General features: G+C 46.5%; 1 protein-coding gene across 1 annotated transcript in view; it reads left to right on the top strand.

Annotated features, from left to right (window-relative positions):
* The window catches only part of LOC119176676 (uncharacterized), a 322,419-nt gene that overhangs the window by 155,109 nt on the left and 139,781 nt on the right, over positions 1-27,529 (top strand). The window contains exons 114-134 of the mRNA XM_075876363.1: positions 229-436; positions 3,174-3,280; positions 5,914-6,100; positions 6,363-6,504; positions 6,606-6,778; positions 7,004-7,239; positions 7,368-7,515; positions 7,582-7,682; positions 7,757-7,964; positions 9,572-9,771; positions 9,907-10,118; positions 10,825-11,045; positions 12,712-12,771; positions 12,877-13,176; positions 16,687-16,881; positions 17,089-17,625; positions 17,690-17,846; positions 20,369-20,500; positions 22,314-22,402; positions 22,467-22,526; positions 22,612-22,770. Coding sequence (XP_075732478.1) covers positions 229-436; positions 3,174-3,280; positions 5,914-6,100; positions 6,363-6,504; positions 6,606-6,778; positions 7,004-7,239; positions 7,368-7,515; positions 7,582-7,682; positions 7,757-7,964; positions 9,572-9,771; positions 9,907-10,118; positions 10,825-11,045; positions 12,712-12,771; positions 12,877-13,176; positions 16,687-16,881; positions 17,089-17,625; positions 17,690-17,846; positions 20,369-20,500; positions 22,314-22,402; positions 22,467-22,526; positions 22,612-22,770 — 3,832 coding nt within the window. The remainder of the gene's footprint in view (positions 1-228; positions 437-3,173; positions 3,281-5,913; positions 6,101-6,362; positions 6,505-6,605; positions 6,779-7,003; positions 7,240-7,367; positions 7,516-7,581; positions 7,683-7,756; positions 7,965-9,571; positions 9,772-9,906; positions 10,119-10,824; positions 11,046-12,711; positions 12,772-12,876; positions 13,177-16,686; positions 16,882-17,088; positions 17,626-17,689; positions 17,847-20,368; positions 20,501-22,313; positions 22,403-22,466; positions 22,527-22,611; positions 22,771-27,529) is intronic.

The following is a 27,529-nucleotide window of genomic DNA, read 5'->3' as shown; positions in this document are numbered from 1 at the left end:
TCCTGTTGTACTGCGCGCGCGTTTGTGTGTGTGTGTGTGTGTGTGTGTGTGTGTGTGTGTGTGTGTGTGTGTGTGTGTGTGTGTGTGTGTGTGTGTGTGTGTGTGTGTGTGTGTGTGTGTGTGTGTGTGTGTGTGTGTGTGTGTGTGTGTGTGTGTGTGTGTGTGTGTGTGTGTGTGTGTGTGTGTGTGTTATCAGAAAATTCTTATTCCTGACTTCATTTTCTACAGCCTGACATTACGTGGTACAAAGATGGTAGACCCGTCAGCTCAACCATCGGAGACATCGTGGTGAGCACGACACCCGTTTCTCAAGAAGAAGTGACGACCACGCTAACCATCAGCAACGTGACCGTCGAAGATGCGGGAAAGTACTCTTGCGTCGCTACCAACTGCTGGGGGCGCGCCGAGAGCATTCAGGTCACCTTAGAGGTCAAAGGTAAGGGATGCACCGGCCTTCCTACTTGGTGTCAGTACCAAACAAGGCTGATTAATCTTGGAGGCGGCATAATCGAAGGCATGGTTGGACCGGTATTCACAGTGTCATCGTGTCAGCCATTCAAGTTTTATACTCTGTCTCAGAAGTTCCCTTCAGCACTGTGGAGGCTACAGGGCCCCTCATCCAATAAGAAGGGAGATTAGCCCCTCCACATGTGTTCCTCCACGCCATGTCGTCTGCTCGCCAAATTGTTTATACGCACTCATTGAATATAAGGCTAGTTTATTACCTTAAAGATACAGTAAAACTGCGAAACAAGCAGTCACACCAAGAACTTGAAGTGTGGATTTGTTGCTCTGCTGAATATCGGTAGACGCTCATACCGGCGGATAAGTTCACTTTGTGGCTGCTTCTTTCCGACGCTTTTTTTTTTTTTGGCTCTCGTATAACTGCTTCTCTGTCGACGTGTCCGTTCGCGCCTCTCCCTGCAATGTTTCTTTTCTCTCTTTATTTTTTGTTTTCGTCAAAGGATGATCTAACGCGCACGAAACGTTGTGCCATGTTGCATGTTCAGATGCAGCAGATGCAGCGTTCTTGGTCTGGCGACGCAGCCCAAGCACTACTTCGGCGCGTTAGTCTTAGCAGGTGCGCCTGAGCAAGCAGCATATCTCGCTAATAACGACAAGGCGTACCTGATGTTTTATCCTCAGAGTAGGATTAAACAAATAGATGGTGGATTTCACCATTAATTTGTGGCTGTTAGTGCAGTGGGCATGTAGCAAGAGCAAGTTCGAATCGAAGTGGGTGGTCGCTTCTGCATGGGTGCGGCCATGTTGATTTGTAAACACAGTTACCAGCGGTGACAAGCATAATTTCATGCGTACGAACTGAATGAGAAGAATAAACGTATCACATATCAATGTGGCGTAACACACATCAAACAAACGCCAATTTTAATCAACCCGGTCAATATTAAGGCACTTATTATACCTGGGACTAAGCTTTGCTACGCAAGTGCATCGCCTTCTTACACCCTGTATATATTTGGTAGTGCTGAACCAAAGTGGTGAAACAGAGTATAGTAGCAGCATATTTTTTCCCCGCAACGATACCCATGACGTCCAAACTATATTTATTCTTAGGTTCTTTCATGGTCTCGTCCCTAAAATTGTCCACGGAAAGTATCAACGACCAAAGCGTTTCTTTTTGGCCCACAACAGCCTTCTAGATTTCAGAGAAGGTGTCCAGGACAAACACCGGCAGGAACGGGTACAGACCCCTATACATTGAACTGGCCCGAATGGCGCACCATAGTGGACCCGGCGTGCTCCATAGCACGCTGCACAGAGTCGGAAGGCTATTGTGTGACATATATGCCCGCCGAGCGAAGTTCGCCTTTAAGGGGCCAGTCAACAGGCTCCGAAACGCGCAGGAAAAGCTAGCGAATTTTTCCTGCGCGTGACCGACCTCCTTCCACGCGCAGTGACGTCGAATCGGCGATCGTTCACTTCATTGCTGTTTGTTGGGACCTGGTTTAGACCAATCGACAAGCTGCGTGCTGCGTGACGTCGCCGATCGCCGAGTTGACGTCACTGCGCGGGGAAGGAGGTCGGTCACACGCAGGAAAAATTCGCGAGCTTTCCCTGCGCGTTTCAAAGCCTGTTGGTTTACCCTTTAAAAACGGACGCTCTCTCGTTCGTGTTGGGATGCAGTGCTGCCACAAAGGAGGTACACTAAATAATTTCATCTACTGCGAGTATAGCCATCACTTATTCATGTAAGACGAAAGTAATGTGAAATATATACATCAAGGAAGATAGTCTTTCCAGTTGCGCTGTTCCCGTGTGCTCAGATTTGGGTGCACGTTAAAGAACCCCAGGTGGTCTAAATTTCCGGAGCCCTCCACTACGGCGTCTCTCATAATCATATAGTGGTTTTGGGACGTTAAACCCCACATATCAATCAATCAATCAGTTGCGCTGTTGGACAGCAGCCAGGCTGTTTCTCTGTTTTACGTAGATTATTCGCCATTCTGTTCCTTTTGTAAGAACGCTATTTCTTTTCAGTTAGAAAGTGGAGATAGTAGTAAATCTTTTTTTGCATATTTAGATGGTGCCATATTATTAGGAATCACTCGCTCAGTGATGTGAATACGGGCTTTACCTTATGTATTTCAAGATGAAACAACGAAAAAAAAACAAAGTTTGATCAATTTTAACCGGCCTTCTGTTTTTGTCGTTTGCTGCGACGACGGCAAAACACAACGACTGACCTGGTGCTGAATCTTGCAATAACTTGCGCCGCCATACAACACACCGTGAATAAAGTGCATTCATACATTGTTCCTGCGGTCCATTCTTTACGTCAGCGAAGCCTCTTCTCGTAATACCTTCCCATTTTACTCTCCGTAAAGTTAGGCCTGAAAGGAGTGAGATATTTATCACGATTGAAAAGCTGAGAGATCTGGCTGAATCAGCGTCCTAACCTACTGCTCAGCGTTTCTGATTGGGTCTGATGAGTGGGCGATCGGAGTTGTTGAGGATGAAGGTCGAATTAAAAAAAAAGAGCTCAATCGGGAGCTATCACACCGTCGCTATCATCGGATGCTTCGTGGCGGCTCTGTTTCACAGTGCAAACGATGTGCCAAGCTTTAAGCGCCGTTTACTATGGCGCGGATACATCAGTGTGTAATAAGCACAAACTGCGAAGCAACCTGTATCTCTGCTGTTCTTTGCAGGAGGCAAGGAACCACCGCGGTTCATCGAACAGCTTGAACCTGTGGCGGCAACAGATGGCTCTCCTGCGATACTACGCTGTGTCGTAGTCGGCAGCTTGCCAATACACGTATGTCGCTTTACCACGGTCACCTTTGTTTCAATGCATGCGTTTAGGCAGTACGTGCACCCCTTATAGGCTATGCTTCAGACATCCACCCCAGAACAGCGGTGCTGCTGGCCCTAACGTATACGGACCGATTGGTAAATCGTTCGTAGCTGAAACTGCACACGACGAGAAATTAAAGGAAGTATCGTCAAATATTCATAGTACGGCCTAACCAAGTGGTTCATGCTTGCCTAATTACCAGGCTGGCATTTCCATCAAGATTTTGCCTATGCAGAACTCTTGTATTTTCTTTCTTTAAGAGTGGCCATGGTCGAACGTGTTGTCATAACCAGTTAAGTCTGTCGCACAATAAAAAAATTCGGGGAAGATCCCACGTACCTGGGAATCGACGTTATGCGAAGCATGCGGTAGGAAGGTAACCGTGTTGCAATTTTTTTTATTGAGCGACACGTCATGAAACGACGCTAAATATATGTACAAATGTTGCACGCACAGACATATGTTGAAAAGTCGCAGATGTTTATATAACCAGTTATTTGCAGTTGCGCAATAATGCCAACGGGAACATGCGTATTAGCAACACCAGAAGCTGATATGAAGAGCTGATGCTCGCGAGGATGCAACATAAATCCCTGGGAACTGCAACATAAATCAACTTCATCCCATGACAACTAACCACAATTGACGTTAACCTGACGTGACGGCTGTATCAAAGGAGTACATATATAAAGTTTAGACAATTGGGTAGGCCACACTGCAACCACTATTAACGTTTCACGAATATTAGCGTCTATTTTAAAAGTATAGTTCCGAGACCTGGTGTAACTCTGTGGTAAAGTGCTTCATTGCTGCGCAGAATGTTTCGGTTCGATTCCAGCTGGGACCCTGACATTTATTTTTTTGCATTTGTGTTGTCGGCGCTACCGATGTCGGGTATTTCTTAACGCTCGCACCTTAAAATTGTCCATGTGTGTTCTCGTCGTTCCTGAGTTGATACCAAGTGTCGATCGCCTGTGGCACATACCCGTATGCCAGCGGAACATACCCACCCGTGGGTATGTGCCCCTGTCTGATGAGAAGATAGATAGATAGATAGATAGATAGATAGATAGATAGATAGATAGATAGATAGATAGATAGATAGATAGATAGATAGATAGATAGATAGATAGATAGACAGATAGACAGATAGATAGATAGATAGATAGATAGATAGATAGATAGATAGATAGATAGATAGATAGATAGATAGATAGATAGATAGATAGATAGATAGATACGCAAAGTCGCCGAAGTTTGCAAATAAATGCTTCGCATTTAATAACAAAAGTAAACAACAGCTGGCATTGCCAAGATTTGGTTCACCCTCACTTTAGCCCACACGTTTGGTTACCACTGGCAGCGAACACAAATATTTTATTTCTTCGCGCAGAAGTCTATCAAGATCGCGTCGATGTGTATCAGAAAAAAAAAGTGCTTGATTTTACTAAAAATATGCAGTACGGGTACAATTAGGTTTCTAATTCTAGTCAATTTTCGTGTGAAGAGAACAGACTACCTACAATACAACGCCTGCTCTTAGCGCATGTTAAAAACTCTGCTGGCACAACAGTGACAGTGTCAAGCGGGTTTCTTTCAGACTGTTCTTTTTTTTTTTGTTATTCATGGATGTCATTTTTTGTCGCTCGCGAAGGACGTAATATGGTGGTAATGCACGCTGAGGGCCAATCCGGTCACTGGCGAAACACGAAATGGAGATTAATAGTTCTAGAAGGGCCACGTTATCCAAGCCCAGGTTTTTGTTGTTGTCTTTTTAGCTGAGGAAGTTGAAGAAGCAACTCTGCGCCACTGCGGGACAAGTAACTTATTATGATATGCAGATAGCCAGCTGTGACATACATAGAGTCACCGAGGCTGTAGTAAGGTTGGTGTATACCATGCAAAAAGGCAAACATGTAAAGCTGCAAGCGATCGCGTGCGACCATAAAATCTACCTCAAACGTGCAGTGCCACCATGTGAAGCTTGCGGTGCACACCAAGCAACCGACATTGATTGGATGTCCCAGCCGATGTTTCCATAAATAGTCACGCTCAGTGTGTTGTACAATGGTGACATTATAGCTGAAATAAAAATATAATCCGTCTGACATGATTCCGTCTCGATCAGTAATGTACCAACAACCAGGTAATCTATTTTACGGATTCGCATGAGTGCATCCATACAGGCCTGTTAACATCTGTGTTTGATATCCTTAACAACTAAACAAACAGGATGTTATGGTAGGCGCATACGCATGAAAACCGTTGGGTTGGTGCATACGATGTTTCATGGCTTTTATAAATCACGTCGCGATGTACAAAAACAGGAAAACATCTACTTAAGAGCCCAACATTGCGGCACCCAGATGCCTTACGGAAAATAGTCTCTAGACCTTTTCACAGATAGCTCCCTTGGCGCTCTCATAATTTTGTTGGGGCTGCGCTAAATAGAACTGAATTCCCGAAAACGTCAGCTTTTGTTCTCCCACGCACAGCATAGCATGGTGGTGGTTTTTTTTTCTAATTATTCTCGAAACACTCGCGATTCGGTTGAAGATGGCCCAACAACCTATGCTATCTTTCATTTTGTGCAGATCAAATGGTTTCAAAACAGACGCGAAGTCAAGGACACGAAAGACTTTCAAATGCACTACGATCCCCAAACTGGCCTGGTCTCGCTTACTATTCCGGAGATTTACCCGGACGACCAAGGCCTGTACACATGCCGAGCATTCAACGAGTACGGCCAAGACGAGACATCCGCGGCTGTCACTGTGGTCGGTAAGTAATAAAATAGAGAAGAAAATATCAACCACGACGGGTACCGAACAACAGTAGACAAAAATAAACTGCATCAACTGTGCTGTGATAAGAACTGGTTCCTTCCCTTCTAACGAGTGTTTCAATCATGAAAAACTCGATAACTCGGTGCGAGTGAGAATTGTGGACATTTTTTTTTTTAAGTTCACGTTACGTACAGGGCGAGCAGGGCCAACCCTTGTGTACTCACAACAGCTTCATTGCACGGTGTTCTGTTTCCTAGATGTGGAATTCTTCGGAGGAGTATCAGACGTGTCAGTGCAGCCGCGGTTCGTGCAGCCGCTTCGACCCATGGCTTACCCCGAGGGAGAGCCTGCGAGGCTAAGCGTGGAAGTTCACGCCGTCCCAAACCCTGATTTTTTCTGGTAAGAACGTGCACCTTTTTCTATACCGTTCGTGACGATGAGATTTTACCTCAAATGAGGGACGCGCGCCTGTGGTATGCAAACGTCTGATCATTTTCCAGGTTCTTTGAGGGAAAGATGTTGAAATCATCCAGGGATTTCCTCGTCACGTCAGAAGGCCTCAAGAGTTCTCTTGTCATTGCCGAATTATTCCCCGAAGATGCTGGGCCTTACGAGTGCAGAGCTCAGAACCCTGCGGGCCGAGCAACAACGTCCGCCAATCTTCGTGTCATACGTAAGTTCTTTTTTCTCTCTCTCTCTTATGTGTGCTTGCGCGCACGCACGCAAAAATCATAGCGAGGCATTCAGTTTCGTTTCACCTATTTATGTTGGTCAACCGATGTAAATTGGTGCTTATTGTAACGTTTCATTTATTTTCCTTGTTACATGATTTTGTAAATTAATTCGCCGCACCTTGCTGCTAGCTTACCTCAGCACTTTTTCCAATAACTCTCAACAGAAGAACAGTCGCTGCCAACGTCACCACTGAGCAAAGTGGGACCTTCAGCTGAGCCCTCAGAAATAAGACCGGAATCGCCACCCGAGAGCCTTACACAATTAAAGCCACCCTTCTTCACGAGAAACTTGGTCTCGCAAACTGTTGTTGAAGGGTCGCCAGTGACCTTCGTCGGAGAGGTTACATCTTTTCCTGAGGTTGTTTCATTCACTTGGTACCTGAATGGGAAAGCTATTAAGGTAAGTGACACCCTGCAGTACACATTTTTATACATTTTTTTTCTTTTTTGAGCTACTCTTTGGCGTGTTGCGTGCCAATACTAATAACTTACACCCCATCTGTATTTCTTTCTTTTTGCGCAATACAGTCCTCCAGAGATTTTCAAATATATAACGAAGGAAACAGGACGACTCTCATGATCGCTGAAGTGTTCCCCGATGATGCGGGAACTTTCTCGGTGACAGCGGAAAACCCTGTTGGCATCGCAACTTCTAAGGCGAAGCTGACGGTGGAAGGTGAGGACAGTTGGAAAACGCGAGGAGTAGAGCGCGTATGAGAGATGCACCGTTTTATCATTGCAGAAGAATCCGTCGAGGGTGCCGCGGTGGAAGCTCCGAGGTTCTTGACTGAGCTAACGCCAGTGACTGTGATGGATGGCGGCGAAGCTAAGCTCTCTGTTTACGTGAGTATTCGCTTGTGCACCTGATTTGACGTCAGTGCAACTTAATAACGATCGTAATATTATTGTTCTGCCAGGTCACGGGAAAGCCGCAGCCACGCGTGACCTGGCTGCACAACGACAGAGAAGTGAAAGAAAACTCAGATGTCTGGACAACGCAAAGGACCGATGGATACTGCGAACTATTCATCTCCGAAGCATTTCCAGAGGATATGGGAGAATACATCTGCAAAGCGGTGAACATAGCCGGAACTGCCGTAACACGGACGCACATCAATGTGGAATGTAAGCAGTCTATAAACAAATCCTTTCCCATAAGGGACATTCTTTCGCCTGACGAGCTGCACAGCTCCTTCATGATACGCTGAGAAGCCGTTTTGCTGCACTGTACAATGTTTGGCGAAGTTTGTTTCATTTCAAGCGAAAGTTAAAATTTGATCACTCTATTGTGCAGTTTTTCTTAAAAAATGGTAATGTGCTACAGCAAGTGTCGAAATTTTCAGTTTCAATACGTGAAGCATCAAGTTTACAGCTTTCTAACTCGCTATTATTCGTACAGCTCGTTTACAGGTCACCTCTCTAATATTCTATACATGTTGCACCTGTGAACTATTTCAGCTTGTTTTTTTTTGTTTTTTTAAGAAGATGCTGCATTAAAGGTCAACTGCAAGGACATATGGGGCAGCGTAAAATGCGCATACGGGTTCAGATGACGTCGAGGAGCGACTGGGCGAAATTTCCCGTTCCAAATGCGAGTGGGATCATTACAGCAAGTTCGCAAAAAAAAAAAGGCTATTTTCGATGCTGAAATAAAAAAAAAAAAACACCGCTCACCGGTAGAGATGCTGACACAGAGCGTGTAGATCTTCGGCATGTCTTTATAGATAACGCGGCATCTGCGATCGGCAGTGATCTCCTGAAACATTTTGAAGTCAAGGTTTCATCAGTAGTACAGTAGGCCTTTAACACATTCCTCTGATGATGATCCTCTTGTATTGCTGGCACTCGCCCACAAAGGGGGATCGGCCAAGAACCGGGCGACAGTATCTTTTAGTAGGTCATGCATTTAAAAGCAGCCAATGAAGTTTCAGTGAAAAACAAAGTAAATCGTAAATAATGTATGAAAATGCTACATGAGCTAGCGGTCAAGCAATCAGATAGTCTCGGAGCCGAAAATAATAACAATAGACTAAAATGGTCATCTTTTTGTTTCCATTATGTACTCACACACAGTAGAGCCAACCTCCCTGTGGCTATAACCTAATGTAATCGTTCTGAGAATGAAGTGATGATGATGATGATGATGATGATGATGACGATGATGATGATTATGATGATGATGATGATGATGATGCTGATGATGATGCTGATGCTGATGATGATGATGATGATGATGATGATGATGATGATGATGATGATGATGATGATGATGATGATGATGATGATGATGATGATGATCTAAATGAGTGGCTCAACCCCACTCTGGGGTATTGGCCAATAAACGATTATTTAGATAGTGGATCACATATTACTTTTCAATCTAATGAATTTTAAAATGGTTAGAAGGAATCGAATTTTACTAATTAAGAGATTTGCGATCAAAACCGCCTTGATCCGATTAAGAATCTTTGTACAGCAGAACAGACATCTCAGTGACAATGACCCAATGAGGAGTCGCCCAAGGAGAGAATATTAGAAATTAGATTATCGTCCTCTTCTTTTTTTCTTGCTTTGTTTTTTTGCGCCAAATATGATGGTGCATCAGCTCGTTTCGTTTGTGAGTTTATCATAAGTCCTCGGCGATTTTCAGATAAAACCGGTCAGCTCGTTTGAGAAGCGTTAGCGTACGCGACTTGTGTACGCTGAGCGCTCACTGGTTTCTACCCTTGCAGCGTACGAGTACGTCCCAGACTCTGAAGCCGCGTCGGCAACGTATGACACTCCTGGGACTGCGCCCACCCACGACCACACTCAAGAGGAATCCTACGACACGTTGGACACGATGCCCAGTGTCTCTGAGATGGACGAGTCCGACATGGAAAGGATACCGGATCTACCCAGGGACGACGGCAGGCCTCCCAGGATGCCAGGCGTACGTGTTCTTTCTGTCCTCGCAGATGGTGCGAATATGCTCAACAACTTGAGAACCAAATAATCGAAACGGGCAGATTGTGGTAATACAGTTTTTTCAAACAATACAGCGTGCTTATCCCCACCCTTGTTACAGGACAAGCACAAGCCTCGTAAATCTCATCATAAGCGAAGGAAAAAGACGGCGTCTCGTGGTTCCACCAGTGTGCCTAAGGAAGCCATTCCCTCGTGTTACGAGCCAGTACAACCCTGGGAGCGCGGGCGAAGGAAAACGTCGGACCCTGGCTCGGCCCCTGTTGTGGTTGTGCCTTTGGAGGATGTCATTGTACCTCTGGGCCAGCCAGCAACGTGAGTTACAGTGTAATTCACTAACACACAACTTTGGTGGGCTTTGTACGCATAAAAATGCTACTTGCGTCAATGCAAGCAGCTTTGTTATTTGCATTCTCTGAAAGTGTGGTGTGAGCGCCGCCACAGTAACTTTTTTTTTCTCAAATTGCTCTTGAGCCTTCTCAATCAGCTCGTTTTTCTGTTGGTAATAGCATGGCAACAGCACATATGCCTCCTCGTTTTGTACTTATATGTAATTTTAGCGCAGCAAAAAAAGAAACAATGTCATTCCAACTAGCCTTCATGTAATCCTTATAGCAACCGCAATTAAATCTTTGTGTGGTTGCGATTTCACGAATTCGTTGCGAAGTAAATTCATATATGAAAGCTACATGCATGCTACTTCTTACCAAGCAAAAAAAAAAAAAGACGTAATTGTAACTTACCAGACCCAGATGCTGTAAACATGCATTTTTTTTCTGTTCCGTTCTTTCTCACACGGCTCCCGTTTCGTCAGGGGTCAAAGTGACCTTCCACTAGCGTTGTCAATGCTACTAGCCGGCCAGGAGCGGTGGTTCATAAGGGGGGCGTCGAATGGAATGAAACAAATTTATAAAAACTATGGCCTAAATTATTGTACTTTAAGCAGCAGCGTTCTTGTTTTGTTTTGTTTTGTTTTATTAAGAGATCCAAAACTAAAAGGCACCTGCATTTTATTCTTCAGATTGGACTGCAAAGCTGTCGGGATGCCTAAACCAAAGATAACCTGGTACCGAAATGGAGTACCGATAAAACATTCCTTCGAGTACCAGCTCTACTATGACCCCCAGGGTATATCGTCTCTTACAATAGCACACACGGAGCTTGAAGACTTCGCAGAATATGTGGTGGAAGCTAAGAACCGCTACGGTATTGACACCACACGCGCGGAGCTAATACAGCTCGGTAAGTATGCAAACAGCAAAGTTTATCATGTTGTACCTCGTTGGTTCCCTAAAGTACGCGAGTTCGAGAGCCCGATGAAATCTCGCGTTGTCACGAGAAATCGTGCGTCTCCCGATCATTCTTCTCTCCGGGAGAATCAAAAACAGGAACCAAATTCAGTTTTTTTTTTCTTATGGGCTCTCTCCTATTTGTCAGCCGCCCTCAATAGTGATGTCTACAGTCTCCATTTTGGCTGATTTTTTTCTTTCTTTCAAATAATGATCGAGCAATAAAATTTTGTGGATAGAAACAGAGACACCGACAAAAGTGTGAAAAAAAATTTAAATTTTACTCATCGGCCTCCACGCAGGAAACCTAATTACAACAGTACAAATATTGCTAAAGCCAACATGATCCGAAGACATAAAGCCTGCATTTCATGGCCCAACCTCACTGCTTTGCAAAGTGAATTGGTGCATCCATACTCGATGGTATTCTTTGACCACAATAAAATGGACTGTAATTGTTTTCCGGTCGGATAAAGCTGGATGTCGAATCTATCAAACTTGCCTTATTCGACAAGGTGATATGCCGAGATTCTCTGCACACACAGACGAGGAAACAATGTGTGGCAATTATAAAGCACGTGACGTGCGGCGAGAACGTGACGTTTTTATAAAAAGTGGAAATATATGAGGATAAGATTTATCGTCGTATGAGACTCTGCCAAAGTGTAGGCATCGGAAAATAAAAGTAGACAACTCAACAAAAACAGTAAACTACATTCTTTATCAAGCCCTAGTTACCACATGTCTAAAGGCGGAACGCTTCACAGTTCTGGAGAACTTACGCCTCAGCTGAGGTACCTATATGCGGGACGTGTGTTTCGCACTAACTCTTATATGAAGATGAAGTCGTCAGCAGTAGAGTTACTGTATATGCTACATATGGAGCATATAAAGTAACCCTAGTCAGCAGCCATTTCATGCGACCTCTGGTGGAGACAAAATCTCGATATATGTGTGTTTTTTTTCTGTCAACGCCTCCAGGTGCTGGTTCTTTACTACAAAGCTGTTTCACGGACTCTTATTTGCCAGTCATTTAACATAAGTCTTGATGTAACGATATCCGATCGTAGCAGTTATAATGTGAAGTTGTGCTAATATATTTGTATAGCTTCTACATGGGGTGTACAGAACTTACATTTCCTTCTGCAAACATGACAACAGGGCATGCACACGAAATGTGCCTCTGTATCATTTTTTTCTTATTTTTCATTTTTGTTGCGTGTGCGCACGTGGGGAAAGCGGTGCCCGCGCTAATCATCTGAAAGGGCCGCCAAGTCTTGGTTTAGAGTGCAAAGTTTACACGCAAATTGTTGACGGCCGAAGAGCGCTGATGTTGCGGGAGCTTTCCACATTTGCCCTCTGAATGACCAAAGGGAGCAGTGGGAAGCACGTCGTCGCTTCATTCTCCTTTTTGCATACAGTGCGAAGCTTCTTCTCTTTCAAACACGGGTGCGACTTCACCTAGCGGGGAACCCTGGCATACGCCGTGTTCCCCATTTCGTGCGCCAATTTTCCACACTTGGTTTAACGAAAAACCTCTCATAATAAGGAATGTTTTGAGTTTGCTGTCAATTTTGGGGGGCACAGGCACAGTCGTATGATGCCATTTTTTATTGCAGACCTTAATTCCATGAGGCCCATGCGAAGAATACATAGAGCGGATCATCGCTTGAGTCTCGGTAAGAGCTACAGCTTGTGTTCTTCTTGGCCTTATCTAGTGTCACTTCTGGATGAGGCAGTCTGGGGAAATCGAGTAACTTCAATGATGAACACTTACTTTGCAGACTTTAAGAGCATGCGGCCGCGCTTCGAAGTGCCCTTGCAGAGCACGTACCACAAGCCTTTGGGATTTCCCGTGACGCTCGAGTGCACCGTGCGGGGACGACCGAAGCCCACCGTTCAGTGGTTTCACAATGGCGTGTTGATAGAGCCGAGCTACATGCCTGTATACAAGATAACACTCTTGAGCGACAAGAGCATGCTGCACATCAGCGAAATGATGCCAGCCACCGAAGGCCTCTATGTCTGCAAGGCTTCGAACGAAGCCGGCGAGAAGACCACCGAGTGCATTCTTCACGCTGGAGGTAGGAGATATTCTCTCTGTGCAGCGACACTACTCAGTATTGAAATGTGTCGTACGCTCTGCTATGGGTTTCGCTTTTCCTTCAAGACTGCACAAATTGCTGGCAAACTTCCGACCGGATATTCTCGGCAACTTGTCCGTGGTTGTTATTTCGTGCTTATTTCATATCAAAGCGTGCCACTATTGAGGTAGCGAAAGAGTGCATTAGTACGCCAAAAAGATCTGTCATTCGAAACGTGTATGCTGCAGCTAAGCCGGTCTTCTCATCTTATTATTTCCGTCACACGTTTGTGTTACAAATGCAGTGCGCAAACGCAGCCTACCCGCATGTACTGCTGATTTAGATAAAGCGAACTAGGTGCGAAAAATGGGCCTTATATGAAACCGGGGTTTTAATGACCTCAGATTGAACGCGCTTGGTTTGGCGTCTATTGTCACCGAAACAAATGCATTTTGACTCGCTCAGTACAAAGCAAAAGAGTGTGAAATATTGTCTATTTACATCTGCCATTAAAAAATTCATCCATGCATTTTAACGTCACACGCAAAAGAAATGGTCACCCCGTTTGTTGCGAAGTCAACATGAGTATGCAAATTTATACAGATGATGATAATAATAACAAGCACTATTGTTGAGTACCACATTCTTTTGTAAAGTAACGCGCATTGTAGCCTGCCTTTCAGTCTAAAACACACTGAGAGAGAGAGAGAATAAGGATGGCAGGGAGGTTAACCATGGCTGAGCCCGGTAGGGGGGAAGGAGAATAAACGTTAGAGAGAGAAGGATGGTAAAGTCACTGTTGCCGTACCCGTAACGGCAGTTCTGCGCTTAACATCACAAACGGCGCGTATGTCCCATCGCTCTAATTAGAGCAGCGCATTCATTGCCATATGCAACTTCTATGCGCGGTCTCGTGCACTCAAAATTTTGTACACTCAAAGAAAAATCGAGTATTCGGGGAGTGTTTTTGCCACGCAACAATGATCGTCGTCTACTTCGAGTACTTTCCTCGCGTTACCATACGGTTCCGGTAGTTCGCGGTCGTGAACGGCGCGCGCATTATCAGTGTGACATAGCATTCCTGATAGGAAAGTGGCCAGCGCCCGGTATTTAAGAAAGGAAATGCGAGCAAGTCAAATGACGATTATTGTTGTGTAGCAGAAGTGCTCCCCGAATACCCAATTTTTTCTTAGAATGGTACGGTGGTGCAGCTAGTGTTTTCAAGCAGGCTCTTAGGCGGAACCTTTAGCTGCAATACCGGCTATTCAAATGCACGTTAAACGCTAAAATTCCTATAAACATGACAACCACTGGACAAACTTATCTATTTAAATACAAGTTTCATTCGAAGTTTGATTGACTTGAATAGTTGATATGGGGGGTTTAACGTCCCAAAACCACCATATGGTTATGAGAGACGCCGTAGTGGAGGGCTCCGCAAATTTCGACCACCTGGGGTTCTATAACGTGCACCCAAATCTGAGCACACGAGCCTACAACATTTGCGCTTCCATCAGAAATGCAGCCGCTGCAGCCGGGATTCCATCCCGTGACCTGCGGGTCAGCAGCCGAGTGCCCTATAGCAACTAGACCACCGCGGCGGGGCTTTCATTTGAAGTTTATTCACGCACATAGCGACTCAAGGAAGCCAGGTTTTTTCAGACCCAAAATGTTTTTCAAACGTTGCAGAAAATTGCTTAACTAAATAGATGGAAGCACGGAATTTACACATCCGCCACCTTGTACCTAAAACAGATATAGCACTTCAGTGAACTGCATCTTTGAAAGTATCTGAACTGAAAAAAAAACATTTATATATAAATTTACAGCCATCATCAATGTGTGACAGTAATACACTACACTGTTCTTTTAGTCACATGTTAGCTTAGTATTTCACGGCGCGTTCATTTTCCTCGCGTTCAACTAATTATTTAATAGGTCGTGGAAGTTCTCGCCATCTGGCCAAACTACGGAATGCAGCGTTGCCTCCAAACTCAAAAAACACTTATTAGCACAATAAAAAAAATCCATCAGCACTTGAACTCGCAACTCAAAGGCCTCACGCCCACCACACATACCATCAACCGTCTCGCCACGCCCTCGCAGGTTGCGGGATCGAATCCCGGCTGCGGCGGCTGCATTTTTGATGGAGGCGGAAATGTTGTAGGCCAGTGTTCTCAGATTTAGGTGGACGTTAAAGAACTCCAGGTGATTGAAATTTCCGGAGCCCTCCACTGCGTTGTCTCTCATAATCACATGGTGGTTTCGGGACGCTAAACTCCACATATCAATAAATCAAGCTCTCACCCGCCGGCCGTCCAACACTCACGCACATCTATAGTGTCGATTAATAGGGTATCTGTGGGAGGCGCGCACTCCCACCACGCAGCACTTGTAGTTATCAAGTGGCGCTGCGCGTGATACCCACAAGATACTACAGATTGCACAAGTGGGATATGTATATGTTTTCTTTATTGCGGAGTTAGAGAGCTTATGGCTTAACATTTAATTTCTTTTTCCATTCTGGGATTTGCAACGTTCAACAAAACGTGGCCTAAATGAAAAAAAAAAGTTATTTCTACCCTCGCTCTACAAATTTACTTCTAATGCAACAAACATAATCGAAATCTGTGCTGTTGTTGCCGAGAAATATTGAATTCTCCTGTTTTTGTGCGTGGAGATGAGAGCTCGCTAGCTGAAGGTTCTTCGCGAACATGAGAACCACTTACGAAAATTTTATGTTGTATGTGAGATCATTTCGTAAACCACGACGACAATACGGTCGTTTTACACATCTTAATTTTCGTGGGACCGACATTGCGTGTGTTGCAGTGATATGCGGTGACCACACGCGTGCATATCTTGCACCTTTACATAGACTCTGCAAATATAATATTCATTGACCATAAAAACTTTGACCATTTCAATACTTCTTTAATGAAGTTTCTTTAAAGTAGTAGTATGTTACGTTTCGTCATGTTCCCGGGCTGCAATTGTCGTGCTGTGATTTTCATTATTTCTTGCTTTTTATGTATCATTACAGTATGCTTTCCTCTGCAAACGAGTCACAAATAATATTAAAAAATGGTATTTTTTTTTTGGGGGGGGGGGGGGGGTACGTAAGACTATCAAGTGTAAATGCGCTTCAATCTGCCCTTACCTCATACTTTCAAGAGTCCATACGCCACATTTGGTGATGCTTGTGTACCTGTTCTATTCTGCTTTTATTTTTTTTTCTTGCTGCTTTACTAATAATGGGACGAGCAGACAACTCTCTCGTGGTACTGTGTACTGCGATTAAAACAGTCCGTCTTCTATGCACCGCTACTTTGTGACGATGTTATAGTTGGAAGGGTGTACGTGGCCTTCAAACTGTCCAGAAAGATTTTTCACTCACGTTGTCTTTCTGGGGATCTTATATGATATGCAAGCAAGAGTAGTTGATTCGCTAATAGCTGACATCCGTTGACAGCAACTAACTTATACGCTGGTCTTTCTTTTTAATTAAAGAACCTGAGGAACACAAGCCGGAAGAATTTCACCCACCACAAGAGGAAAAAGCTCACAAGATTCCTGCATTTCTTCAGTCTAAACAACCACGGAGGAAGCCGTCCGAGGACGAATACCAAAGCTTTGAGTCGGAGTCGGAGCTGAGCTTCAAGGAAACAATCGTTCCACAAATCCGCAAGCTGTCAAAGCCAAAAGGTAATCTGCACACATATGATGCTATTTAAACATGTAGCTTCGTTCTTCACTAAGATGGGTACACGTAAGGAAATGTCGACTAGATTTCGTTACGACTTCTTGAACCTGTGTGCGCCGAGCCGTTTTTTCGCCTTCAGTCCGGATATAGCTTACGGAATACGAGTCACGAACAGTCTCAGATGCGGCTTTGTACTCGACGTTTTCCAGTGACCCCGCCCCCTGAAAAGCCGGAGAAGACGGCGAAAGAAAGTGCCATTGAATTCCTCACAACTGTTCTCAAGCCAACGTGGCCGTTCAGTATGTTTCGTTCCGCTTCGCCGAAGGAGGCACCGAAGGAGGAGGAACAGGCCGAGCTCGAGAGGCCGCCGAGTGCCGAGAGGCCGCCGAGCGTCGACAGGCCTCCGAGGCCGCCCGAACGGGAGCGGTTACCGAGTGCAGAAAGGCCTCCCAGGCCTGACAGGCCACCGAGCACAGAGAGGGCAAGGCCTGACAGGCCACCGAGCACAGAGAGAGCAAGGCCTGACAGGCCACCAAGCACAGAGAGGGCAAGACCAGGACGACCGCCAAGGGCTGAAATGCAAAGGGTCCCCAGGCCGGGAGAGCCCGCCGAAAGGCCCACCCTCACTGAACCTGTCCAACAAAAGGAGCCTCCGAGGCCGGAGTCTCCCTGGTTTCTTGAACCTGCGGAACCATACCAAACTGAAAGGCCCCCTGCGGACGAGGTGGATAGGTTGACTCCAAAAGGTGAAGAGATGGATGGGATGTCTCCATGAGTGGGCCTGTATTTATTATAATGCGCTCATTTCAGACGCTGGAAGACCACCAAGTGGGCGAAGGACACCTGAAGCACCAGAAGAATTCGTCAAGTGGAAGTCGGGACATCGTAGGACGTCTGAACCTGGAATGCCTCCCAAGTTCGTGGCTCCGATGGAGGACGTCGAAGTTCTCGTTGGATACCCTGCCACGTAAGCTACTCAACATCACTCTTTAATCTGTAGAAACTAAGTAGAATCGGGTGAAAAATTAGTTTGTTATATCAAATATTCATTGTAACAGCAGAGATGAAAGTCAGCCCTAACAAATCGGCAGAATGGCTTGGGCGAAAATCCCATTTTTATAAGCCTCAAACCTGCACTAAGCGAGGTAATTCTTACTTGCCTTCTCAACTTCCAGAGCTTTCCCGTTCTGTTTGTACGGAACAACACGATTTTGTTTAAAATTTGCACGAGGCAAACAAAACACGGTCACGATTCTTTTTTCTTTCGTCCATTTACTTCATTCTGCCGAACTAAAACTTTGAAATATTCTGCGTCTGTTTTGTTGCTTTTCGGGTTTCCTCCGTGGTGCAAGCAGCGCTTCAACCACGCTTTCGAAAGCCATTCTTATCAAGTGGATTAGTAAGTCTTAAGAGGCTAGTAGAAAAAGCGACGTATAACTGACAGAAGTGAATCGCTAATGAGCCGCGTAGCTTGCTCCTGCTTCCATATCACAATCAACTGTATACATGCGCTGTCCCTTCGGATGTGCGATCGGCAAAAGAATCGCTTTCAATCAGCTTCTTCCGGGGGCGCTGCTTTACGATGTAGCTGGGAGTGCTGTGACGTGGTACTTTTCATATTGCGGGGGGGGGGGGGGGGGGAGGAATCGTTTATCATTCAGAAAACTGGTGACGCAATTCATACGTCGCTGAAGATAGAGCAGTTTGATGCCCCACGTAGTTGACTACGTACAGCTATCTCATCGACGCTTCAACGATTAGAACAGTAGCTTTAGAGCTAGATATATTTAATTAATTCACGTAATTAGATGTAAATAACGAAAAATTACTATCGGCTAGTCCGCTGTACTAAGAACAATATGCAGTAGGTTTTTCTTTCGAGTAACACTGGCGGGTTTTTTTTTTCATTTTTTTTTCAACTTGTTCTGCGAGTTAACTGGGACACCCGGTATATATAGCTCACCAGTTCGCCTTAGCTGTCCTACTTTTTTTCAATGTGATTTAGTGCGCTTAGTATCTTCTTATTTGCTATTGGTTTGTTTTTAGTGTTATGGTTACGGTATGCAGTATTACATCAGTTATCATGCCACTATAAGATTATTTTTCGCATAACATGTTCTTCCTTATACAAACCGTATCTTGTAATATACGATAGTCAGAAACCAAACCGACATACATAGTCTGCCTGCATCACGGCTGGCGTTTTTTTCGTCATCGGTGAATGCGGGGTTTTTGCCTGAGAGTCCAATATTGTCAAAATGCGGAAGCGATGTTTCTGATTTCATTAGATACCATAATGAGTTATATCGGTGACCCTGGTGCTCATAGGTGGCGCAAAAAAACACCGGGCTTCATGGGGGTCGACTGTATCGTTCGAATTGCGAGCACTGTACTGATTTTTTTATAACCCTCCTCTCTGTAATGTCACGGCTATGGATGGAGGTCAAATAACTAAATTTCTGATACGTATATTTTTCTTGGTAACGAATTCGAATCCTGCCCCGCCGCGGTGGTCTAGTGGCTAAGGTACTCGGCTGCTGACCCGTAGGTCGCGGGATCGAATACCGGCTGCGGCGGCTGCATTCCCCATGGAGGCGGAAATGTTGTAGGCCCGTGTGCTCAGATTTGGGTGCACGTTAAAGAACTCCAGGGGGTCGAAATTTGCGGAGCCCTCCACTACGGCGTCTCTTATAATCATAAGGTGGTTTTGGGACGTTAAGCCCCACATATCAATCAATCAAACAAATTCGAATCCCCCTTTAATGACATCTTGTACGTGAATTCCAGAACGGTTGGAATTCACTTCGAACGGTCAGGACCTGTGTAACAACTTAATCTCCTTTGAAGGTTCCGCGGGGTATAGTTAGTTTTCCGAAATGATAACTGCATATTGTATTTCTTGCTTATGGCGTTGCCTCATTCAAGTTGTTATGTTTGCATGGCCTCGCGATTTCGCATCGATACTTTCAGCTAGATTCCATGTCACCCTCACTGAACCTGTCCAACAAAAGGAGCCTCCGAGGCCGGAGTCTCCCTGGTTTCTTGAACCTGCGGAACCATACCATGTACTTTTAATCATGTGGTGGTTTTGGGACGTTAAACCACACATATCAATCAAAAATCACTCTTATCATCCCTCATTCACGGCCAGCTGGTTCCATGTTGATAGCGCGGTCGCTGCGTTGCTCTCGCACTTACGAATGGTGAAAATCCCGAAAAGGAACAGCATCAGAAAAAACAACTCTAACCAAATTGAGTCCCTACTTTGGACCTTTATACTGCTGCTCACGTATGTGAGGCAAGTACGAACAGTATTTCAAAAGCACTGTTTATTTTGATAGACAGTGGTGTTCTCTTCATATTCTTCGTCTCGTTGTCTGCGCTGTTTTGTCACAATGTTCATGAACCAACTGGCTTATTTAAGAACCCTGAGACAAATGGTATTTTTCGCAGTGTGTAGCTACAGGATTAATCGAGTCATACTTGCAGGCTCGACTGTCGGGCGGTTGGAGTTCCAAAGCCTAAAATAACGTGGTACAAACAAGGTCAGCCAATCAAGTATTCTCCTGAATGCAGCCTATACTACGACACTGAGGGCAACTGCTCCATCACTATCCACAGGTGAGTGTCCTTGTCAATATCACTCATAAAGGCGACACCTAACTAAACTTCTAAGGGACTACATACCTGGTGATGGTTCGGTTCAAGTTGTAGAAAGCCGCGCTTCAAGGAAGTGTTTAAAACGCCTCAGATTCGTACGCGCAATAATCCGCAATAAATCTTCCGGAAACATTTACAATTGCAACCGAGTGATGCCACGCGTGATACACGAAAACCGGTTGGACACTAGAAATTCTTGTCAGCAAAGAAGCCCAAGTGAGTAGAAGGCCACTTCCATTCAGTGCTTCACGTCTCACTCTGCTTAAAGAAATACTGAACAAACTTCTTGCCGCCAAGATTTTCAGCCGAATAGAAAGATTGTACCATCAAATCGATAGAGACAACCTTAATACCTGGCAGCTACTGCGGGAAAATAATGAATTTAATGGGTTTTTTAATGTGCCGAGTTCATGGCGGCCGCTCCCCCATCGGGGCCGGCAGCATATGGTGGTGGTAGTGGTTAGAATATGAGAAAAGGCACCTATAATTTCTGCAACCTGGTCGGGAGCACGGTGCAGAGCCTACAGCATATGCAATGCTCCCGGCTAGGGTAAAGCATCAGCGCATTTGTGGAAGAGGGAGAGTGGGTGGAAGGAGAGGTGGACAAATGAAAAAGGAAGACATAAACACGTGCGCCCACCATGCGCCTCGAAATTTGTGACGTCACGACCCACGTGCGCGTGCAGCCGCCACGCGTGGACAATTCATCAAAAATACAGCCAACTGTTCAAAAATACGGAAAATTAACTATGTTTATTGGAACAGTCGCATCTTCCGAGTATAATTTCGAAGTTTCGTCAGTTTTTTTTCCATATTTGTTCAGTATCAAAGAAAGTAATGGGGGCAGGTATGCACACATGGCTTGTATGTATGTATGTATGTATGTATGTATGTATGTATGTATGTATGTATGTATGTATGTATGTATGTATGTATGTATGTATGTATGTATGTATGTATGTATGTATGTATGTATGTATGTATGTATGCATGTATGTATGCAAGCGTGCGTGTGTAACTGTGCAAGTAATGCTGATCACCAAGCGAGGAGAAGGGCGTGAGGCGTAGAACAGGAGCCCCGTACATAGCCTACCTTCACTTGACGTGGACAATGCAACACATTCTGAGCATATACGTGAAATAACGCTGCCTGTGCATATTCAAGGCTTTTGTGGACGCGTGAGTCAAATTTATATACTGTTCCGCACTCAGGAATTTTCTAATTTCATGTCTTTTTTTTCCTAAGTGATTCTTAAAAGAAAGAAAAGAAGATAGAAGTGAGCCCAGTAAGGGCCGTTCCACGCGCTTCCCGCACAGCCGCAATGCACGTGCCGGGACCCCTCCCGCACGCAAGCGGGGCCTACGCTGCCGAGGGTGAAAGAGCGTCGCCAATTGGCTTACTTGTCCCCCGCTTGCGTGCGGCAGGGGTCCCGGCACGTGCATTGCGGCTGTGCGGGAAGCGCGTGGAACGGCCCTAGTGCGACACCTCAACAGTCGCTCACGATGGATGGGGGTAAGGAGGGATTAGAAGGAATTGGGATAGAGATGTGGACACCCGCACAAAAATGTAGCACAAAAAAAAGACAACGACAAGAACGTGTACACCACAAGCGCAAGTGGTGTGCACGTTCTTGTTCTTTTTTTTTTGCGCCATAATGAATCAGTACCAGCTCGCTCGCCTCTCCATTCAGCTGCATGTATCGCAGTGCACATAAATAAATGAGTGGGACCAAGACAATCATCATTAATTTTTCTTCAACCATCCCACAATTAGGACAACGCCAGAGGACTTTGGTGACTTTGTCTGCGAAGCGAAGAACAGATACGGAACAGAGGTTACCGAGGCTGAACTCATTCAAATAGGTACGCTTTCATAAATGTCGAATGTTGCGTTGTTTTGATTCATAGCATTGGAACCAATTTACAGATATGAAGTCAATGCTGCCAATGAGGAAGACCCCAAAGAAGGTTAATAAGCTGGATCTAGGTAATTACCTACTCGTCTGACACTACGGAAATTCGCGAATTCGCGCGACAAACTGCTGAAAATATTTCACAACCTTGCTTTGCAGAGTTTGTGCCGATGAAACCGAGATTTGAGCAGCCTTTGCTAAGCGAAGTGCGAGCCCCACTTGGCATGCCAATCACTTTGGAATGCGTGGCGAGAGGACGTCCGCCGCCAGAAGTGCGGTGGTTCCACGAGGAAAAGCCCATACTTCCGGATGACACAGGCAAGTTTTAATACATAATCACTTTATTTATATTCTTTCCACTCGCACACTGGCCTGCACTATCGGATCACTACAAACGCGAACAATTTCGGAACTTGTTCGGTGCGTAGTTTAGTTTTCCACACTTGCGGCACACGAGACGGCTGCAAAACGATTGCACTTTATGCGGACGGTCAGTACGCGTCGCAGTGCATTGTGGGAGGGCCTTTGTAAACCCGCGGCATCGCGCAATATTTTTTTTTCGATAAGGCCACGTTCAGTGTCGTGGCGGATTCGGTCAATCCACCGTCATGATCTGTTGTGGCGCTCGACTGCAGACGTCATGGCGTCAAATCACGGTCGTGGTGGCCGCATTTTTTTATGGAAGCGAAAATGCTTGTGCCCATGTACTTAGGTGCACGTTCAAGAGTCCGGGGGATATAAATTTCTGTACGCCTATACAGCGGCGCCCCTCTTGTGGCCTCATCATCAAAGTGTCGTTCTAAAATTTTAAACACCGACAATTACGACTAGGTCACGTTTAATGTGTTCCAACTGTAGTGGAGCATACGCACTAACGCGTATGCACCTTCAAAAGAGAACGAAAAACCCCGTGCTCTGATTGCGCGAGAACCTGTGCCGCCTTTGCCAGACTTGCCGTACGCCCATTTTCCGTCGCGACCTCGTTGCGACTCCTCTTTTCGAATAAACATCATCGCATTTGGTGGAGGTGCTGGGTAGACATCTTTTTTCGTAATCTTGTTTAAGCGGTGATAGTCCACGCAAAATCGTACGGTGCCATCTTTTTTCTTTACCAGAACCACAGGTGATGACCAAGCGCTTTGAGAAGGCTGTATGGCTCCACGTTTAAGCATGTCATCTACTTGCTCCGTAATGACGCGGCGCTCTTCGGTGGAAACGCGGTAAGGACGCTGTCGCAGAGGCTAGTGTGAGCCTGTGTCAATAGTATGAGTAATAGTCGTGGTGCGGCCCAAAGCAGGTTCTTGAAAGCCGAAAGAAGAACGAAACTTGTTAAGGAGAGCAACAAGTTGGCGGCGATGCGAGGGGGGAAGGTCTGCGTCAATAGCATTGTCTAAGGCTGACGAACTTGATGGCTCAGACGCATGAGTGATTGCAGCAATGTGACATGGCGTTTCGTCGGGAAGAATAATATCATCGATATGGTCGACAGGTTGCACATATCCTAACGTTTCACCATGAAGTAAGCCAATGGGGTAGTTGCAGTGGTTGGTAACCAGCATTACGGTTAAACCAGACGCAATTGTAAGAACAGCAAATGGGAGAACGATGCCCTTGCGTTCAGTAAAAACCGGAGATGGCGTAAACACTACCGTTCCGTCAGGTTACGCCACACATGAAAGGCTAATAGGGACCGAAGCTTCCGGAGGCAAGGTGATGTCGTCGTCAGTGATGAGTTTGCAGAGCAGAGGAGAGCGGTCGGGTGGTGGAAATTCACATGTTGGCACAAGGGACACTTCGGCACGGGAACAATCTATGATAGCTTCATGACGTGATAAGAAATCCCAACCCAGGATAAGGTCATGAGAACAAGATGGTAGAACAAAAACTGTACGACGTACAAAACGTCTCGGATGACGACGCGCGCCGTACACACGGCCGAGGGATGAATGCGTTGCGCGCTAGCCATGGACAGCACCATGCCACTGAGAGATGTGGTCACTTTCTTCAGTTTCCTACAAACTTTTGCGTTCATCACAGAAACGGCGGCCCCGGTATCAATTAACGCTAATGTGGCGACTCTCTCAACATCGACATCAACAACATTTTGCGGCGCAAATGGAGGCCTTGGGAATTGCGTACAAGTTGCAGTTCTTGCCTCCGGAACTGCACTGATTAGTTTCTTTCCTCAGGAGGTGGTCGACGACGCATAGGCGATGGCGATCGGCGACGAAGTGATGGGAAACGAGCAGTCGATGGGTGGCGATCCGAGTCGGAGTGCCTCTGTTCATATGCAGACGTGGTGGTATGCTGCGGTGCGTAGGTAGGAGCTCCGAAGTATGCGTGCGCAGGTGTGGGACGGCGGCGGCAGAAGCGTGCAATGTGGCCAGCGATGCACACGCGAAGCAGATAGGACGATTTTCTCAGGTGCGCCACTTATTAGGCGGACGGAAAAAGCGAGGTGGGGGCCTGTAAATTGAGGCGAGGCCGGAGGAGGTGGAGCCGATAAGGTGACTGGATGCGGTGGGGGCCGCGCGACCACAGCTGCGTAGCTGAGAGGTGAAGTCGGCGCAGTTGGTGCGTAGCCAGCAGTTCAGAGATCAGGTGGCACCGAAGTGCATGGGTAAGAGGCCGGAACTGTAGGGAGGGCATTGCAAATTTCAGTGCGTATGGCCTGCTGCATTTTCGAAGGGAGGCTTGTCGTGAGCGCGTCGCTATGCGGCAGCAGGGAGAGCTGTCGGGCGACTTCCTCCCTGATGAAGTCTTTAATCTGGTTCGACAGAGTTCCTTGGTGAACGTTGCCATTTGCGAGTGCGACGGCCGAGATCAAATCTGGTGATGGGACACTGTCGGGCGATGGAACACTGACGATGCAATTCATCGAAGCTCTGGCACAGGCTTACGAGGACTGCCACCGTGGTCGGGCTTTTCGCCAGCAACATCTGGAATGCGCCATCCTCGATGCCCTTGAGATTATGTCGAATTTTCTCTTCTTCAGGCATGGACAAGTCAACACGCCTGCAGAGGTCGAGCACATCCTCAATATAGCTAGTAAAGGTCTCGCCAAACTGCTGGGCTCGGTGGCGCAGACGCTGGTCAGCGCGGAGCTTGCGGACCTCTGGTCGGCCAAACGCTTCGGTCACGAAGGTCTTAAAGGTGAACCAGTTGGCGATGGCGGTTTCGCGGTTGGTGAACCATAGCTTGGCGACGTCAGCCAAGTAAAAGATAACATAGGCAAGCTTAGAGTCGTTGTCCCATTTGTTGCTGGCACTTACGCGTTCGTACAAGGAGAGCCAGTCTTCAACGTCTTGCTCACCACTGCCGCTGAAGATTGGTGGGTCCCGCTGACGGGTAGCGCCGGGGCAGGTCGACGGGGCAGCCGATGGTGCTGGCTGTGCTGGGATGGGCTGGTTGGCGACTGCGTCAGTCATGTTCTACAGTGGTCTTTCGGCCAACTTGCGAGAGCGGAGCTCCAGGTCTGCTTAGGGATCTCAGCAGCAGAATTACATCATCGAGCCCCTAACACAATCGCCAGACTTGCGCCGTCGAGGACGTGAGACCGTACACGTCGACCGTCTCAAGCCCTACTACGACCCCCTCATTGTGCCTACTCCCTGAGTCACCAGGATGGCTACTCTTCACCCCGGGGGTATTGTAGTGGAGCATACGCACTAACGCGTATGCGCCTTCAAAAGAGAACGAAAAACCCCGTGCTCTGATTGCGCGAGAACCTGTGCCACCTTTGCCAGACTTGCCGTTCGCCCATTTTCCGTCGCGACCTCGTTGCGACTCTTCTGTTCGAATAAACATCATCGCACAGCATTTTGTTGAGAGCGTCATGATTCATCGCCGTTATCTACAGGAGCACAGTTCATAGGCGCCTGTTCCTTGATTAGGCGTTATTCCTCGTTACCCCGCACCATAACTGAGCAGATTGCGTGACCTTGCTTCGCTCTTACTTCTGTTTGCCGAGGCCGACTGGATCACGCAAAATCTGACCTGGCGAAAAAGAAAATAAGGATTTAATATACTAAAATTAGCGAAGAAACATGAAACAAAATGAAGTTGTCCACACGTTGCTTAGTTCAGTGATGCAAGTTCACGCTCCCCAACAGACGCGCGTTTTGCGGCCGCTGCTTGCCCCGGCCCGGTTCCCCAGTGAGACTCCCCGTTATTTACCGGCACGGAAGACCAGTACGTCGAGGACTGACTGCCATCCTACGAAAAAGTCAGTGCACCCAACAGATAGGATGACGCAACTAACTTGAGCACTGTGAACTTTTACCTCACCGACATGGCGAAGCTGTGGTATGCGAATCTAAGTTCGAGAACTGGTCTGCTTTCAAGCATTCAATAACCGCCTTTTTCAGACGCCCTGCCGTACGGGAGTTTTGCGCCGAACAACGCCTGCGTACTCGGCCACAGGAGCCAGGTGAAACATAGTACCGCCTATATAAAGGACATCATCGACCTCTACAGGTGCGTCGATGCCTCCATGAGCGAGAGGGCTAAGCAGCATATTATGAAGAGCGTCAACAATTATGTTTTCCAGACGCTCTTCGCGTAGTCTCCCAGCACTAAGTGGTAAGTAGCCCTGTGCCAGAGCTATGATGAACTGAACAGGCAACGAGCTCTCGCGCGACGTTCATCTCCGATATGATTCAACCAGTCACTGCGCTTGACGTCATGCCAGTCATACCTTGTCGCAAAAATGAAAGGCTTCGTGCGTGAGGATATGGCTCGTAAACTTTCTCTCCTCCATTTTGCTCTGCGCCGGGAGCTCTCACAGCAAGCCACTGCGGCACCGAACTCCTTGGCTCCCGTGCTCCGACAAGTTATTCAAGGGCAGATTTCCGAGGTCTTGTCAGCCCTTTCAGCAGCACGCTGTGGCAGCGCCTCTTTCTTGCGCTGAGGCAGTAAAGAGGCACCGATTGATTCAGCCGCATGAACTGCTCCTATCGCTGCCACCGCCTCGACTCAGACGACAGCTACATGGGCTGCTCCCATCACTACAAATGCCTGGCGAACGCGCGACAACTATCCCATCTGTTTTGCATATGCGATGGCCCTGGCCATATCG

The sequence above is a fragment of the Rhipicephalus microplus genome, chromosome X (genome assembly GCF_043290135.1).
Source record: "Rhipicephalus microplus isolate Deutch F79 chromosome X, USDA_Rmic, whole genome shotgun sequence".
NCBI classification, from domain to species: Eukaryota; Metazoa; Arthropoda; class Arachnida; order Ixodida; family Ixodidae; genus Rhipicephalus; species Rhipicephalus microplus.
Note: the sequence above shows the minus strand (reverse complement) of the source record. Positions and strands in the feature narration are given on the sequence as shown.